The sequence below is a fragment of the Ascaphus truei genome, chromosome 11 (assembly GCF_040206685.1).
Source record: "Ascaphus truei isolate aAscTru1 chromosome 11, aAscTru1.hap1, whole genome shotgun sequence".
Taxonomy (NCBI): domain Eukaryota; kingdom Metazoa; phylum Chordata; class Amphibia; order Anura; family Ascaphidae; genus Ascaphus; species Ascaphus truei.
Window position 1 is genome coordinate 7,524,220 of NC_134493.1, and position 16,751 is coordinate 7,540,970.

At 45.7% G+C, this 16,751-nt stretch overlaps 2 protein-coding genes across 3 annotated transcripts in view; one reads left to right on the forward strand and one right to left on the reverse strand.

Annotated features, from left to right (window-relative positions):
* AXIN1 (axin 1) overlaps nt 1-16,751 on the reverse strand; it is a 124,609-nt gene that overhangs the window by 36,796 nt on the left and 71,062 nt on the right. For both annotated transcript variants that reach the window (XM_075565232.1, XM_075565231.1), the window contains exon 4: nt 4,452-4,548. In XM_075565232.1, coding sequence (XP_075421347.1) covers nt 4,452-4,548 — 97 coding nt within the window. The remainder of the gene's footprint in view (nt 1-4,451; nt 4,549-16,751) is intronic.
* LOC142463640 (zinc finger CCHC domain-containing protein 3-like) lies at nt 10,902-15,338 on the forward strand. Its single transcript, XM_075566609.1, has 3 exons — nt 10,902-11,024; nt 14,227-14,966; nt 15,278-15,338. The coding sequence occupies exons 1-3, from the start codon at nt 10,902-10,904 to the stop codon at nt 15,336-15,338; spliced, it is 924 nt and encodes a 307-aa protein (XP_075422724.1).

Below are 16,751 nucleotides of genomic sequence, written 5' to 3' on the forward strand. Positions count from 1 at the left end.
GGCAATAGGAAGCCACAACATCATGCGGTGCACCTATTGGTCCACGTGACGTGAGGAAAGATAAACTTGCAGGAGATACCAGCACCCCTACTGAGATCTGTATCTCTGAAATCAGGGGTCTCCAGAGCTGAAATGAATGGTGTTCAGCTCCGGAGACTCTCCACTTAAAAAAAATATAATAAAAAATGCATTAATTGCTCCTTTATGAGCTGCTCGGGGACACAGGGAGAAAGACTGCTTCTCTCTGGGACTTCTCTGTGCACCTCTTAGACTACGGCCCCGCCGCATGTATCGTGATAAACACCCCTGCAACATCCGTATCAAATGTGCAAAATTCTTGGTGGAAGTTGACAATAGGGTTGGGCGATGACAAAAAAAAAAAAAAACTTGTACGATAACAATCTATGTCACGATAATTATTTGTTAAAATAAGTCTGAAAATATTCTAGTAAATCTAAATAACGTGTTCAAGAGAAATACATTTTCTTTAAATTTACTAGTAAAAAAGGACCTTATTTACAAACCCTTTCCATGTATGCACTTCACATTGTCTCACCTACACTGCTCTCATCACCCTTCATCCCATCACGCTCACCCTTAAATGCTCCCTCCATTTAAAAACAGGTTTAATTTATAAACTACATAAAACATTTGTCTTGGCAATTCTTATATATTTATAACATGTTATAAATGAAACGTGTTTTTAAATGGGAGTGTCCAAGAGTGATGGGATAAGAGTGATGAAAGCAGTGAAGGTGAAAAAAAAAAATGAACGGCAGACATGGAAAGGGCTTGTAAATGAAGGGATTAACTCTCTTGTTCAGGAGAGCTTCTCTGCAATGTCCTGCTGTCTCTTTGGGGGGAGGAAGGCAGGGTATGGGGGGAGGAAGGCAGGGTAAGAGTTGGAGGGGAGAGGGGGCTAAGGCTGAGTCCATAGAAGGCACGTCCGTGCTGAGGCTCCGCGCTGAGCCCCTGCATTCTCCATGAGGATGTCTTTAGAGGGGGCTCACGCGAGCGTCCGCAGGCGTGCTGAGGCGCTGGATTTTTCAGCCGACAGCCGAACTGTTTTTCAGAGCGCTGTCGGCTGAAAACATCCAATCAGCGCGGAGCAGCGTTAACGTCACGGCGCCGTGACGTTGGTGCGTCGCGGGCGATTGGCCGAGCGACGTCACTGCCCCGCCTCCCTCAGTCTCCCCCCGCCTCCCGATCGCGCCCGCTGGCTCGCCTGCATGGGCATGAAATCGCGCAGATTTCAGCAGGCGAGCCTCAGCGTCAGCGCGCCTCAGCCCTGCTACCCCCTCTATGGCCCCAGCCTAAGAATTCAAGGGGGAGGGTTGGAGATGGGAAAAAGGGTGTTGAGTCCCAGGAGTGTGGGCAAGAGGGGGGGGGGGGGGGGAGTTAAGAATCTCAGTGGAGATAGGGTTAAGGATCGCAGTGGAGAGGGGGATTAATTAGGGTTTGGCAATATACAGGTAGTAAGTAATAGAGCAATAATATAATCTCACAGTGTGCCGATACGGGAGATTACTTATTACCGTGTTATTGGTGCTGGCTTTTGAGGTCAGAGGTACAGCTTTTAAGTCTCTCACTGCCTCTCTTCCAGAGTCCTGCTTCTCTCCTGCTTCTGAATGATGACTGAGGGAGGGGGGGGGGGAGGCAGAGCTTCAGAGCTTGTGAGAGCAGTCTGCTACAGTGAAAGGTAGTAAAGGTCTCATCTCTTTCCTTCTGTTAACCCCTCCATCCCCTTCCCCTTGGGCACTTAACCCATCCATTTGACCCTCCCTCACCCCTCACCCCAAAACTCAAAACTCAAACCCATGTTAAAACTAACAAATCTGTTTTACATACAGTATTTTTTTAGAGATTAAATATGACTAAGAGTGAGAGTGATGGACAAAGGGATGGATACATTTCTTGGATTTTAGGGTGATGGGGCAGTGTAGGTGAGAAATGTTAAAGTGCCCGACATGAAAAGGGTTTGGAGCTTAAGGGCCTTTTGTTCTAGTAAATCTAAAAAAAAAAAATATTTCTTTTGAGAACACTTGTTATTTAGATTTACTAGAACATTTTTGGACTTTCATAAAATCAAATATGTTTCGCGATATATACCATTATCGCGATAAATGTATTGATATTGTGGGAGTTTTTTCTTATCACCCAACCCTAGGAGGAAGAGGTTAAAAGTCCCAGGGGAGGGCGGGAGGAGAGTTAAGAGTCCAGGTGGGCTTGAGTTGCAAGGAGGATGGGAAGGGGTTAAGAATCCTAGAGGGGGGGAGGTTGAGAAAAGGGACTAAGGAGTCCTAGGGACGGAGGGGTTAAGACTCCCAGAGGGAAGGTGAGAGAGGAAGGGTTAATTCCCATGGATAGGATGAGTAAGGGGAGTTAAGAGTTCCATGGGTGGGGATGGCGAAGGGGTTAAGAGAGCTAATGAGGAGAGGGGTTGTGACCTTTCTTCCTGCAGCCATCTCTCATGCTGTCTCATACAGAGCTACCAGATGCTGCTCCTCACTCCCGGTAGGGAGAAGGCTGGAAGGGAGGAGGTAGTGCGAGCAGCATGCGAGTCTGGCAGCTCCATGGAGAGACTCACTCCACACATGCAGATGCTTTCAAAGCGGCTCTTCTGACCCCCACCTTCCGACACGTAATACTGCAACAATAACCTTCTATATTGGCCCACAATCATATTTTATTAACGCGTATTACTATGTACCAGTATATTGCCCAACCCTAGTTGACAATAAAATATATATATCTCTCATATGTTTTGGTCTGGTATTAAATAGCCAAGAAATGGAACATTAAATGTTGATGAATTGTGCCTTTAAAGGGTTTTTATTTTTTGGATTTCCATGGTAACCAAGTGATGTTACCCGCTCTACTTACCATAAAACAAATATCTTTTCTCTCTCTTTACTAATATGTAGTTATTTTGGTAGTGTTTTAGCAATGCCACCCTCTTTAAAAATTCTATACTGGCTTTATAGAAATATCAATTGATGAAACTTTGCCTGCCAGGGAAACTGAAATGGCTGCTGCTGATCACACACATTAAGACAAAGTAACAAAGTTGCTAAAGTAACATCTGAAATAATAATTTGGTTAAAACTCAGTAGGCACTAAAGCTTTAAATAAAAAATGAGTTATGGCTGTGACCTCTTCTCAAATGCCACATTTTAAGTGCCAGTGGAGTTATGTATGGAAGTTATACATGTTCTATAGATTTAAATATATATAAATATATATGGACTAACTGATTCTGATTAATTTCTTCACACAGGTAAGTACAGTATGTCACTGTCTGTATATGAAGCAGACTTTACTTCTGTCAATTTAACCTCAGTGCAACAGAACTCTTATAAAATCTCAACATCTTTAGTACAGTATGTCTTTACTAATTACTGCGCTCAGAGGGAATTTAAGGCTCCTGGGTGAGGCGGAGAAGCGTGGCTTTTTAGTGCATGCGCACGTGCCTGTGCGTGTGTTCCTGCGTGCGTGTCTATACACACAAATATAAGATTAGTTGCAGGGTTGTTTTTTGGTGCTGGGGGCTGTCATTTTGTATATGTAATAAACAATACCCTACAATAACTGTGAAATAAAACTTTTTTTTCAGACCTGGTGAACTAATTAAAGCAAAAAATCTCCTTACCACAAAGCCACAATGGACTACAACGGTTTTTATTGTTCTTTCTGAATTAGTTCATCTGGCCTGAAATAAAAATGATGTATTTCCCAATTATGCAAAGATTATTTATTACATATGGGAGATTACAGACAGCCACTTAGGTGCATCTGAACCAATAAACCTAATATTTTATTGCTCCAATGTTCTTTCCATGTTTATAATTTTTCTCCCCGATTTCCTTTTCGCCAACACCCTATGGGACAGCAAATATTTTTTTAATCAAGACATTTATATTTAGATGTTTTAACATGGTGACCATATTAAATCACTGTTGGAGCCAATGACTGCTAATTAAAAAAAACAGTTAAATTTTTTTGCTCCTACAGTGCTGATCTTGAAAAGTATTGAAACGTGCTTGGATAAGGCATACTAATTGTATAGCATTGTAGTATTTTGGCAGTACATTGCTGTTCCCAAATCACTTCACCTTTCAGAGGTATATTATTTCTATAAACATAACTACTCATAAGTAAAACGAATTATGTAGTAGCAGAGAGAAAAATACGCCAAAAAAACAAGATCCGGATGGAAAGGGGTGGGGGGGCTTAGGAGAATAACAAAATGTCCAGAAACCTGCTCAATCATATTAAATTACACACAGCTTTTTAAAAGTGACTTTTGAATTGGTTTTCAAGCATTCAACAAGCTTCGTCTATCCACTAAAAATGATAATATCATTTCATTCTGCATTTCTTCTCCAATGTAATATACTTTGTTTTCTTTCTTGAAAGCAGAAATAATAAAAATAAAGAACATTGTTACATACAGGAATGTGAGGTAGGGGCACATGTCCATTTGCTTTGGCACTTTCTTGCATCTCCCTGCGATGCTGCTTCCGGAGTCTATACGGTGGAATCCCATCTCTGTAAAAGCAAACACACACATTGACGAATACGTTGTACAGTCCAAAACAAATCCATTGCCTGATTTTTTTTTTATTTACATTTTACAAGTTATTGCTTAGATTTACCAGATGAGCTGCTCAGTTGAATCTGGAATATACAATTAACATTTACCATTTGTTATCACTGAAAAAAAAACAAACAAAAGGGTGGCTATAAAGAACAAACAGTACAATGACATTACAAAAGCTACAACTATTGCACCCCTGTATAGTGTCTGAGCGATACACATTCGTACATATCTCTGGAGTGTACAAAAATATCTAAAACTTTTGGGAGCCAAAGTGTGTGGGCGGCGGCTTTATGTATCAGTGTGCATCAGCCTGGCATGATACAGATAGAGCTATATCAAGCAGCAGAGGAGGTCCCACCCAGGCATTCGGTAGCGGAAGTTGGGACAGAGTACCAGCGGGACCTAACATGCGGTTTCCCTTCGCCGCCGGGCCTGGGACAGATGTCTCCTGCGCTTCCCAAGTCAGTGGGATACTCGCCGACACAGATAGCTGCTCGACCAGCATTGCCAGATTGCGTGTTGCAATCTGCAAGGCAGGTCGATATATTATGTACAGTTAGGTCCGGAAATAATTGGACACTGACAGAATTTTCATAATTTTGGCTCTGTACGCCACCACAATGGATTTGAAATGAAACAACCGAGATGCAATAGAAGTGCAGACTTTCAGCTTTAATTCAAGGGGTTGAACAAAAATATCGTATGAAACGCTTAGGAATTGCAACCATTTTCATACACAGTCCCCTTATTTCAGGGGCTCAAAATGTAATTAGACAAATTAACACAATCATAAATAAAATGTTCATTTTTAATACTTTGTCAAGAATCCTTTGCAGGCAATGACTGCTTGAAGTTTGGAACACATGGGCATCACCAAACGCTGGGTTTCTTCCTTCGTGATGCTTTGCCAGGCCTTTACTGCAGCTGTCTTCAGGTGTAGTTTATTCGTGGGTCTTTCTGCCTTAAGTTTTGTCTTCAGCAAGTGAAATGCATGCTCGATCGGGTTGAGATCAGGCGATTGACTCAGCCATTGCAGAATATTCCACTTCTTTGCCTTAAAAAATGCCCGGGTTGCTTTCGCAGTATTGTCCATCTGTAAAGTGAAGCGTCGTCCAATCAACTTAGCTGAATTTTGCTGGATCTGAGCATACAATATATTCCTATACACTTCAGAATTCAACCGGCTACTTCTGTCTACTGTCACATCAATAAACACTAGTGACCCAGTGCCACTGTAAGCCATGCATGCCCATGCCATCACACTGCCTCCACCGTGTTTTACAGATGATGTGGTATGCTTCGGATTATGAGCCGTTACAAGCCTTTTCCATACTTTTTTCTTCCCATCATTCTGGTACAGGTTGATCTTGGTTTCATCTGTCCAAAGAATGCTGTTCCAGAACTGAACTGGGCTTGCTTTTTTTTTTTAGATATTGTTTGGCAAAGTCTAATCTGGCCTTTCTATTCTTGAGGCTTATGAATGGTTTGCACCTTGGTGAACCCTCTGTATTTGCTCTCGTGAAGTGTTTAAGACCCGCCTTCAACGCTTCACCCGTAGTTCATTGATTGATGGTTCCTGACGATGGGTGGGGACTCTTGTTAAAAGCAATATATGCCCTGTGCTGTTATTTAAAATTGGACTTATTCTCAAGTCGCCACTGGTGTCAATTTATATATATATTTAATCCCACTCGAAGTTCATCTACAGTATGTCCTGTATGTGTGGGTAGTCTTTCTACCGTACTATTAAAGTGTTCTGTAATATTCGCTCGTGCCCATCATCCATCACTAAATTGTACAGTTCCGAAATATGTCTATTTTCTTTTGTAAGGTCAAAGAAGTCATCAAATCTATTGATCTGTAATATATGTTTCCTATAATTTGGCCTTTTTTTCCCATAGTCTAGCGCAGTGTTTTGCAACCAGGGTTCCTAGGAATCCTTGGGTTCCCTGTACATCCCGAAAGGGTTCCCTGTCATTTTCTGGTCATTTTTAAAAATTGTACCAAATACAGAAGAATTTAGAATGGATCTTCTCTCAGACGCGCTATATTAGAGAAGGTTGGGGTTCCTCAGAATTTCACATGGGGTTCTCAACCAAAAAAAAAAGTTGGAAATCACTGGTCTAGCACTTATATAAGAACAAATGAGTCTGCGGTGAATTTTTGCACACTTCATTCCTGAAAAGGGATAAATGTTTGTTTTCCTCTGTCTATCAAGTGGCCTAGACATTCCCTTTTGTCTCCCAGATTGAAAAAGATTTTTGCTCTTTTCCTGGTATAAATTTTGGATTGTCCTGTAAAGGCAGATATCTTGCTGTATTATATGGTAACCCACATTATTTACTTCTTTCTCTCTGAGCTATTATGGTGTCCCGTAATATCACGGTGTGTTGCATGTGTGTTGGTATATATCCTTCCATTTCATATGAAAGATCCTTTTCAGAGATTATGGTTTTACCAATTGTTTCTCCAAGACAACTGACGAATAATAGTTTTTTTCCCCAAAATCCAGTCTCCCACGTTGGAGGAGGCATGCAAGATTGTAGTTTCGTAGATCGGGTAAGTTTATGTCTCCCAATTCTTTACGCAGGCACAACATTTTCCGTACTATTTTTTTTTTAATTTCCATAAACATTGCTGTGACTGTATTTAATTATTTTACATCTTTGTGCTATTGGCATTGGTAGGGTCTGCATGGGATATAATAATCTTGCAAATTACATCTAATCATGCATCCTCTGTGAAACACCACCACCTTGACTGCTTGTTAGAAAAAACTTTTTTTTTTTGGCTAAATAAATATTCCTTTTGCATAAGTCTGAGTGCCCTGCTGTCATCTGTATTCTTCCTTGGCTTTCTGGGATATGCGGGACTTCCTCTACTTTTAGAAGCACCGGCAATTTTTGATGTGTGTCTGCAGAACACAATTTGTTACTTCCTTGTGTGAAGTAAACATTTTTGACACCAAGTCAGTGAAGATCTTACGAGTAGCAGGATATTTTGGGGAGAATGTTTTGTGTTGTCTGAAAACTAATATACAGACCGTCCCAAATTCCCTCCATTTTGGGACACTGTTATTGGGTAGTCTTTAAGGAGCATATCTTTTTACCTTCATAAGATATCCCATCTGTTTCTTTATATGCACTGCATAGTCTGCTTGTCTGTAAAATTGAATATACATGCTATGAAAGGTCTCGGTCTGTTTCTGTCCTGTTCTGGCTGTACAGGGCCTATTCTATGAACCCTTTCCACCTCTACATGCATTTCCTTCAGGTTCATGCCTAATGTCTCTGGAAGCCATTTTGTACAGAACTCCTGCAGCTGCGTCTGTTTCAGGCTTTTGGGACACCGATTATCCTCAGATTGTTATAATGTGAACGGTTCTCTAGATCAGCGGTGCGCAAACTGTGGGTCGCGACCCCCAGGGGGGGCGCGACACTGCCGACGGGGGGCGCGGGGTTTACAGAGGCCCCGCGCGCTTCCCGAAGGCACTTAAATTAAGTGCCGGGGGAGCTGCAGGGCCTCTGTAAACCTAACTTACCGTGGCTCCGGCGGCTTCCTCCCTGCGGCGCCATGGCAACGCGGCGTCAAAATGACGCTGCGAGGTCATGTGACGTCACGTTGCTATGGCAACGTGACGTCATTACGCCGGAGCGCGGGTAAGTTGGGGTTGGGGGGGGCGCGGGAGCGAGGGGACAGCCGTCAGGGGGGCGCAGGGAAAAAAGTTTGCGCCCCCCTGCTCTAGATCATCAAGCTTGTTTCCTAGAATGTTGTTTATTTTTTGCATCTCTACCAGAGATTGTTGGACATCTGATAGTTATTCTTCTAGTGTGTTTATTCTGGCCTCCGCTTCTTCTAACCTTACAAAATGTGCAATGACTTCTCCTTTCAGGTCCTCTATTGATTCTTGTATTTTATTGGTGTTTTGTTGGATCTTGGGCATGAGTTCCCCAGCCACAGCTTTTTTCCAGAAGTTTGTAATCTATTGTATTACTTTGTGTATTGTTATTTGGTCTTACTTGTTGCGTGTCAGACATGTCTGTCTCGTTGGCCTCTTCTGCCATCCTCGAAGCATCTCATCTGCTCGCTCTCTCCTGTTTGTCACCATCCGTTGTTGTTTGGGAAAGTATTTTTCCATAAAGCAGTTGACTAACCAGTCACTATATGTCATCTTAACCAATTGTGTGGGGCTGCAGAGGTTTCCAGAACTTACTGGTAGTTCAAGATCAACCTTGCAATTTCGTAGGGGAATCAGACACTCCGCGGGCATTATTGGTTGAAAGACTTTGCGAATTTAACCTGATATGTGGGTTCCGCCTGTTGCCTGCACGGATTTGATCCTCTACTTGTGCAGAATTCGTCTGGTTACGCGGATTCAGACTATTCGTTACGAGGATTCCGCCTGTTTTCTCTGGGATTTCGGCTGCCTCCACGAATGTTGCGGATTTCGCTCAGGGGTTACTCACGTGGATCTGCAGATTTTCACGGTTGTCTGTGGAGGGTCTCTGTGTGATGTCGGGGTTCGCAGGCGGCCATTAGAGGCTGCAGTGGGTCCCACTATGTTGCTTGGACTCACAATCTGGCTAGAGAAATGCAGAGGATCCATGAGTGTTGCGGCAGGCTCGCTGGCAGTCAAGTAGTACAGACTGTCCTTGTTCTTAGTGAAGCAAGGACTGCTGTTGGAAGCAGTAAAAACCCACAACAGGCTGCGCTGCTTTTGTAAAATATTTAAGATGGTTGTGGAGGTTTGCAGGATATTACAGGTACGTTTTGGTGCCTTTTGCAGGTTACTTAGGCTGATTTTGGGGGGGGTCTTTCCCTCTAGGGCTAAGTGGAGCTCTTCCTTATGCGTCTCCCCCTGTCGACGCCATAACCGGAAGTCCGGTTGTATTTCTGTTCAACACATATATGATTTTTTCGATATATGATATACGTGTACACACACACACACACACACACACACACACACACACACACACACACACACACAGAGGTCCAGAAATAATTGGACACTGATACAAGTTTTGTTATTTCGGCTGTGTACCAAAATAAATTCAAGTTACACATGTGTGTATATATATACAGGCAGTCCTCGTTTTACAAAGCTTCGCTTTACAACGAATGGCTTATCCAACGCTTTGCAATGCATACCTATGTTCATTTTTACAACGCCAAAACGGCTTATCCAACGCTCTGCAACGTTGTGTATGTGTATGTATATATATACACATTCACATAAACAACGTTGCAAAGCGTCACAAGAGCGTATATATATATAATATTATACTATATAATATTATATTACATAATATATTATTTATTATGTTATATATATAATACAGTATATACACTATATAATTTATGTGTGTGCTGCATATCTTATTGCCTGCATAAAATATTTGGTGTATTTTAGTGTTAAAAATGCCTTTAGGAACGGAACCTTTCATTTAAACGGTGTTCCTATGGGAAAACGTGTTTCGCTTTACAACATTTCGCTATCCAACGCCATTTTGAGAAACACATTGTGTCGGATAACCGAGGACTGCCTGTACACACATCAATCAAATGGAAATATTACAGTATGCTCATTTGCATGTCTTAGACAGGTCTGCAACCACGTTAATGGTTTTGAAGCGGCACAGTGTGCTCATCTGCATGTCATATCCCAGAATCCCTTGCTGCAGTGGAAGTGCTGTGTGCTGGGTGATAATGGTGAAAGGCGGGGTTGCAGACCTGTCTAAGACATGCAAATGCGCATACAGTAATATTTCCATTTGCTATATGTTTTGCTGTGGAGGATTTGTGTCACTTTTTTTTACCCACCATAACTTAACTGTATGTGTGTGTGTGAGCGTGCAGCATTATAACAGCTTTGTGGGCACCACTGTACCTTTTTATTGATTTTTGTTTGTATGTGATGAATACATTTTTGATATTTTTTGTATGCTAGAGTGCTATCTTGGGGATTATTTTTTTCTGTGTTGATATATGTATGTGTAGCCCTGGTCCCCTTGGGCTCCCAGAGACCCCCCTCCTTGACTTCAGTGCGGTCGCGGGTGCCGCCGGAGCCAGCGATGGACCCGCCGGCTGTTCGCAAGGGTAGGGGCCGAAGCAGAGAGCGCTCCGAGGCTTGGGAGGCTCTGCGGCGCACCCGGCTAGCAGGGGCCGCCATTGTATATGCGCGCACGCGCAGATGGAGTGCGGGAGTCTTGGCGGCCATTAGAAAGTCGCGCGTGCGCAGTGGGATCGCGCACGCGGCCCCAATACATACATTAGTAGCCTCCACGGGACTACAATTCCCATGAGGCCAAGGGAGGAAGGCACCAAGTGCTCCCGTGTGGCCAATGAGGGCCAAGGATTCCCGGCAGCCGCATATGGATACACTTCGCGGGCTCTGCGTATGTCAGTTGGAGCAGGGAGCTGGGTAAGTGAGGGTGCAAAGGAGCAGTAGCCCCTTGCATTAGGCCAGTCACCCCCCATAGGCCCCAGATAACAGTTACCCTTGCCTCCAGTTTGTGGTTGCTTCAGGGACAGGCCTTAAGGAAGGAGATCTGGCCCTTTAGCTGTTTGGTTAAGTTAAAGAATACACTCCGTGGCGCGCAGCCTGATTCCTGGGTCTGGGCTCAGACCCCTCTATATATAGAGACTACCTTCACGGAGGCCACGCCAAGCAGTGACTGCGGCCTGTCGGCTGCAGACGGATCCACTCAAGGTGGAGACGGTGCGGTGCATGGTGATATTATCCACGCTGGAATTCATCAGGGAATTGGTGTCCAGCACCCAGGTACTTTGGGGAATATCTTGGTGATGTGTGCACCCGGTGCACTTCCATGTGTCTGTTTATATGCATCCTGCTGTGTGGTACAGGGTACCGAGGTTATTAGTAGCAATAGTAAACCAGTTGTTAGCATACACTGTGTGCGTGTCGTCTTATTGTGGTTCCTGTAAGAGGACCATCGCACTCAGGTGGGAGCCCTTACCGGTGGAGGCGCTGTGTACGAATGATTAGGTAACCCCAGGCTCCCAGTGGCAGAGGTTAAGGCCTTCTGTGAGACTATCAGGTAACGCACCACATCCGGTAACACAGGTGTAGATTTCCCCACATGGTCCCTATCTGCGATTGGGGCGGGGCGGAAAGGTGTTACATATGTGTATATATATATATATATACAGCGCTAACATATAAATCTGATGATGAATAAATAAAAATATACCACGAAATGAACAAAGTCCAGTCCAAAGTGTTCAGACACAAAATGTCATCAAAATCTTTTGGTTGCAGTGTGTTCAATCGAAAGCCAGTTGAATAATTGGTAAGGGGGGCTGCTGGATCCAAGGGAGAATCACTCCCTGGTAACTATGAAGAAAAGAAAAAGGGAAAAAGCGCACCCCCTAGTGCAATAACTTCCAGGACATAGAATAAAATGATTTTATTCTATGTCCTGGAAGTTATTGCACTAGGGGGTGCGCTCATATATATATATATATATATATATATATATATATATATATATATATATATATATATATATATATATATATATATATATATATATATATATATATATATATATATATATATATATAAATATATATATATATATATATATATATATATATATATATATATATATATATGTGTGTGTGTGTATATATATGTGTGTATATATATATATATATATATATATATATAGGCTTAAGCTTGCTGCATGGTCACAGCTTTGAGCACAGCCAGGGTTAAGGTGCATACCCAGAAAACCCACCCACAGACAGCTGTTTCGAGAGAGATATATATATATATATATATATATATATATATATATATATATATATGCAAATACAACTGTATGCTCATCTGCATGTCTTAGGCAGGTCTGCCTAAGACATGCAGATGAGCATACAGTTGTATTTGCATATTTGCTTTCCTGTGGAGGGTTTTTGTCACTTTTTTTACTCACCATAACTTAACTCAGTAATATATATATATATATATATATATATATATATATATATATATATATATATAAGCGCACCCCCTAGTGCAATAACTTCCAGGACATTGTGGGTGGTTTTCTGGGTATGCACCTTAACCCTGGCTGTGCTCAAAGCTGTGACCATGCAGCAAGCTTAAGCCTATAGGGAACCATGTTAAAAATGGTTTTTGAGGCAAAAAGTGACACTGTGTGCTCATTTGCATGTCATTTCCCAGAATCCCTTGCTGCAGTGGAAGTGCTGTATGCTGGGTGATAATGGGGAAAGGCGGGGTTGCAGACCTGCCTAAGACATGCAGATGAGCATACAGTTGTATTTGCATATTTGTTTTCCTGTGGAGGGTTTTTGTCACTTTTTTTACTCACCATAACTTAACTCAGTATTATGGTATAGCCTATCCCATAGCCTCTTTGCATACCCAGTTAAAATCAACCCCACACTGATGAGACCCATCAAGGTCGAAACAGCTGTCTGTGGGTGGACGAAGACGAAGAAGGAGAAGCACACGGCATCCCCGGAGACGGTCTCCAGCAGCCAGGAGACGGACGGAGGAGGCCCAGCGGCAACCAGCTCCAGCGGCTCAGGCGACGTTGCCACCCCCAGCGGCCTCACCCCCACTGCCAGCACCAGCAGCGGCAAAGACATCATGGAATCGGTCCCAGGTCTCCACCCCAACACCTTTGGAACGGTGTGGAGGAATGTGGCATCGAAAAGACTAATGAACAAACACAAAGACATTGCTTGGCAGGCCATACACGGGGGACTCCCTGTGAATGCGGAGAAGTACCAGAGTAAACTCAGCCTCGTGAGGCACTGCCACAGGTGCAACCCAGTGGAGGAAAGCATCATACACCTCTTCTGGAACTGCCCCTTTGTGCAGGCCTTGCTGCGCACGCTGGACACTGACTTAAAGGATTGTATACCGAGGAAGTGCGTCACGTACTACTCGGTGTTCCATGGACTTTTCACAGGAACACACACAGAGGACGCAATCGAAGCCGGTTGGTGTCTAATGTGCTGTTTCAAGGACGTTTTACTATTCGCCAGGGAACGTTTGATCAAGGGGAAGAAGAGGATGTCGGTACAGGACTGTCGCAGGCTGCTCCACAGCCTGCTCAAGAACTATTCCATCTTTGACGGCCCTGAGGAGGAGGACTAAACACCCCCTTCCCCACCCCCCCCCCCCCTTACTCCCCCGCCCCAAAAGTTTTTCTGTGCAATAAAGTTAGAGATAATGTGTGTATGATATGTCATGTCTGTGGTGCGGTGCATACGTATAAATGCACTGCACCGCCGTGTTCGTCACAGTTTTTTTACTTTTGGGGAAACCATTAATAAAAATGTATGTGAGTTGTGTGGGATATGCACTGCGCCGTTGTTAACGTCGCGGTTTTTTTTTCGTTTGGAAAATGATTTATGTACTGTTATAATCTTGTTGTAAAGATTCGCTGCATAATAAAAGAATTTTCAAAACAAAAACCAGCAGCGCTGGCCCCAGCTCCAACCCTGGAGCTGGGAGCAGCAGCAACAGGATAATCCCCCGCCTGGAACCCTGGATGAGGCAGACGGTGGTGATGCAGCTGAGGGAGGTCGACGGACAGCGCCCTCTATTGGACGCTGAGACCTTTGCCAAGGAGCTGGTGAGCAAAGCAGGCTTTACTCCGGACGAGATCCTGAGCATCCAGGACCTCAGGGGTGGCCTGTTTTTTGTCACCTTCACCACGGAGGGAGCCTGCAGGAGGTACTGGGAGGCTTACCAGACCCTGAAACAGGAGGTCCCCTTCTCCCAGTTCGACGTGAACTGCCCTATCCAGAGGGACGAGAGGAGGATCACTGTGACGGTGAGGAACCCCCATATCCCTGGAAAGGATATCGCTACCTTTCTGCGGCGCTCTTGCACCGTGGTGAGGGAGCCAAGCAGGATAGAGGACAAGTTGGGGTACTGGGTGGGAAAGTGGAGCATGGTCGTTCGCTTGTGGCCAGATTCAGAAGCGACGGACCGGCTGCACCACCTCCCTCCCAGTTTTTCACTCGCGGGCAGCCCAGGGAGGATCTTTTACCCTGACCAGCCCCAGACCTGCGGTAATTGCGGGAACCTGGGGCATCAGTGGAAACAGTGCACCCTGAAAGCCTGCAGAAACTGCAAAAACACTGGCCACGAAACTAAGGATTGTCCCCGCCAGAAAACCTGCGACCTGTGCGGAGAGACAACCCACATGTTCCGGGACTGCCAGCTGAGGGTCAGGAGCTACGCAGAGGCCGCGGCGAAAGGCGCGACACCGGGCGCTCCCCTGACAGCAACCCAGAAGGCACCCAAGAAGCCCCCTGCAAACCAACCCGTAAAGGCAAAAGGTGGTAAGTATCAGGAGCAAGGGCAAAAGGAGGCCACCCAAGCAACGCCTGCTGCGGCTCCTGAGCCCGCTGCCCCTTCAGTAGCAGCCCCCACCCCACCCCTTTCCACCCCCACCCCTGCAGCAACACTCCCTCCGACACCCACTGCTGCTGCAAACCCCACCCCCCCTTCCCACCCAAACTCCCCCCTCCACCCACCACCCCTTGCCCCCTCCTTCCAACCCCCCACTGCAGCTCCCCCCACCCTCCATGAGGCTGCAGCCCCTCCCCCTGTAACACCTCTCCCCAGCCCTGAGGCTGTTGCACCCCCTCCCCCTTCCCCCCTTGCTGCAGATGCCGCCCCCAGAGCCCGGACCGGAATGGAGAAGCAGGGAATAAAGAGGAGAGCCCCTGAGACGGAAAGCCCGCACCAGGGGCTGGAGCAGAAGAGGGCCCAAATGCAAATCGGCGACTCACCCACTTCCAGCGACGCTGACAGCGACCTTGAAAGCGACCTGGAGGAGGAGGGGGAAGCGGAGATGCAGGAGGCAGCCATTGCAGAGGAGCAGGCGGCCATTTTAGAACAGCCACCTAGCGAGACACAGGTGACCGTGGAAGAGCTCATAAGAGAGGGGCGAGAGGCAGCAGAGACCCTCTTCCTCGATGACAACCTTGGGCAAACCATGGATCTGCTGGCCCAGCTGTGCGAGGAGATCAGCAGGACCACCCACACCAGCGAGGATGGTAACTAGTATCACTGCATATCCATCTAACCCTATATCCCCAAACTAATGGCGTCTTTTAACATTTTCTCCATTAACGTAAGGAGCATAGGAGAGCGGATGAGACGTGCCAGAGTACTAACATTCCTTTCTTTACAGAAATGTGATGTGTATATGCTACAGGAATGTGCCTTACCTTTTTCTCGGTCCTACAGGCACCTGAGCAGGCAGTGGTCTCACGGCCCCTCCTACTGGTCTGGGGGGAACGGGTGCAGGAACGCGGGTGTAGCCATTTTGATCCGGGGGGGATGTTTCACTGTTGATTCTGTCCATGAACTCGTCTGAGGCAGACTACTGGTCGTAGACGGTTCGTGGGCAGGGGAGCCGATTAGGCTCATCAATGTGTACGCCGCACCCCGGAGAAATGAGCGCTTGGAACTTTTCCAGCACCTTCGCCCTTGGCTCGCAACCTCCAGGGCAGTGGTGATGGGTGGGGATTTCAACTGCATGATTGAGGTGGGGGGGCGCGTGCCCCCCAGCAAATCATCAAAGATAGATGTGACGCCCAGGCTACTCACGGCGATGATTGGGGAGGCATCCCTGAAGGACGTGGTGGGATCTATGGGAGCAGGCGCCGCAAACTACTCTTGGTGCCACCCAAATGGTTCCGTGCGTTCTCGGATTGACTTCCTGTTCACCACCAAGCAGGTACAGCACAGACAGCACTCCATGGTCGCAGTACATTTCTCTGACCACTGAGCCATTCATCTCCAGGGGCGCCTGGGAGGAGGTTTCCCCCCAGGGCCAGGATCCTGGAAGCTTAACTGCGCACTGCTGGAAAGGGAGGAGATCATGGAGGAGCTGAGAACAGAATACACAGCATGGAAAGAAGAAAAGGCCTGTTTCCCCAGCACTGCAGAGTGGTGGGAATTCACGAAGATAAGGATCCGCTGCTTCCTGCAGGCAAAGGGCAGACGCCTGGCGTGTGAGAGGAAGGGGGAGTTCGAGGGCCTGCAGCGCAAGCTGCAGTCCCTGCATGACCTCAAACACTGTGGATGGAACGTGGATGACGACCTGGAGGAAACCAAGGAAAGCCTGCAAAAGCA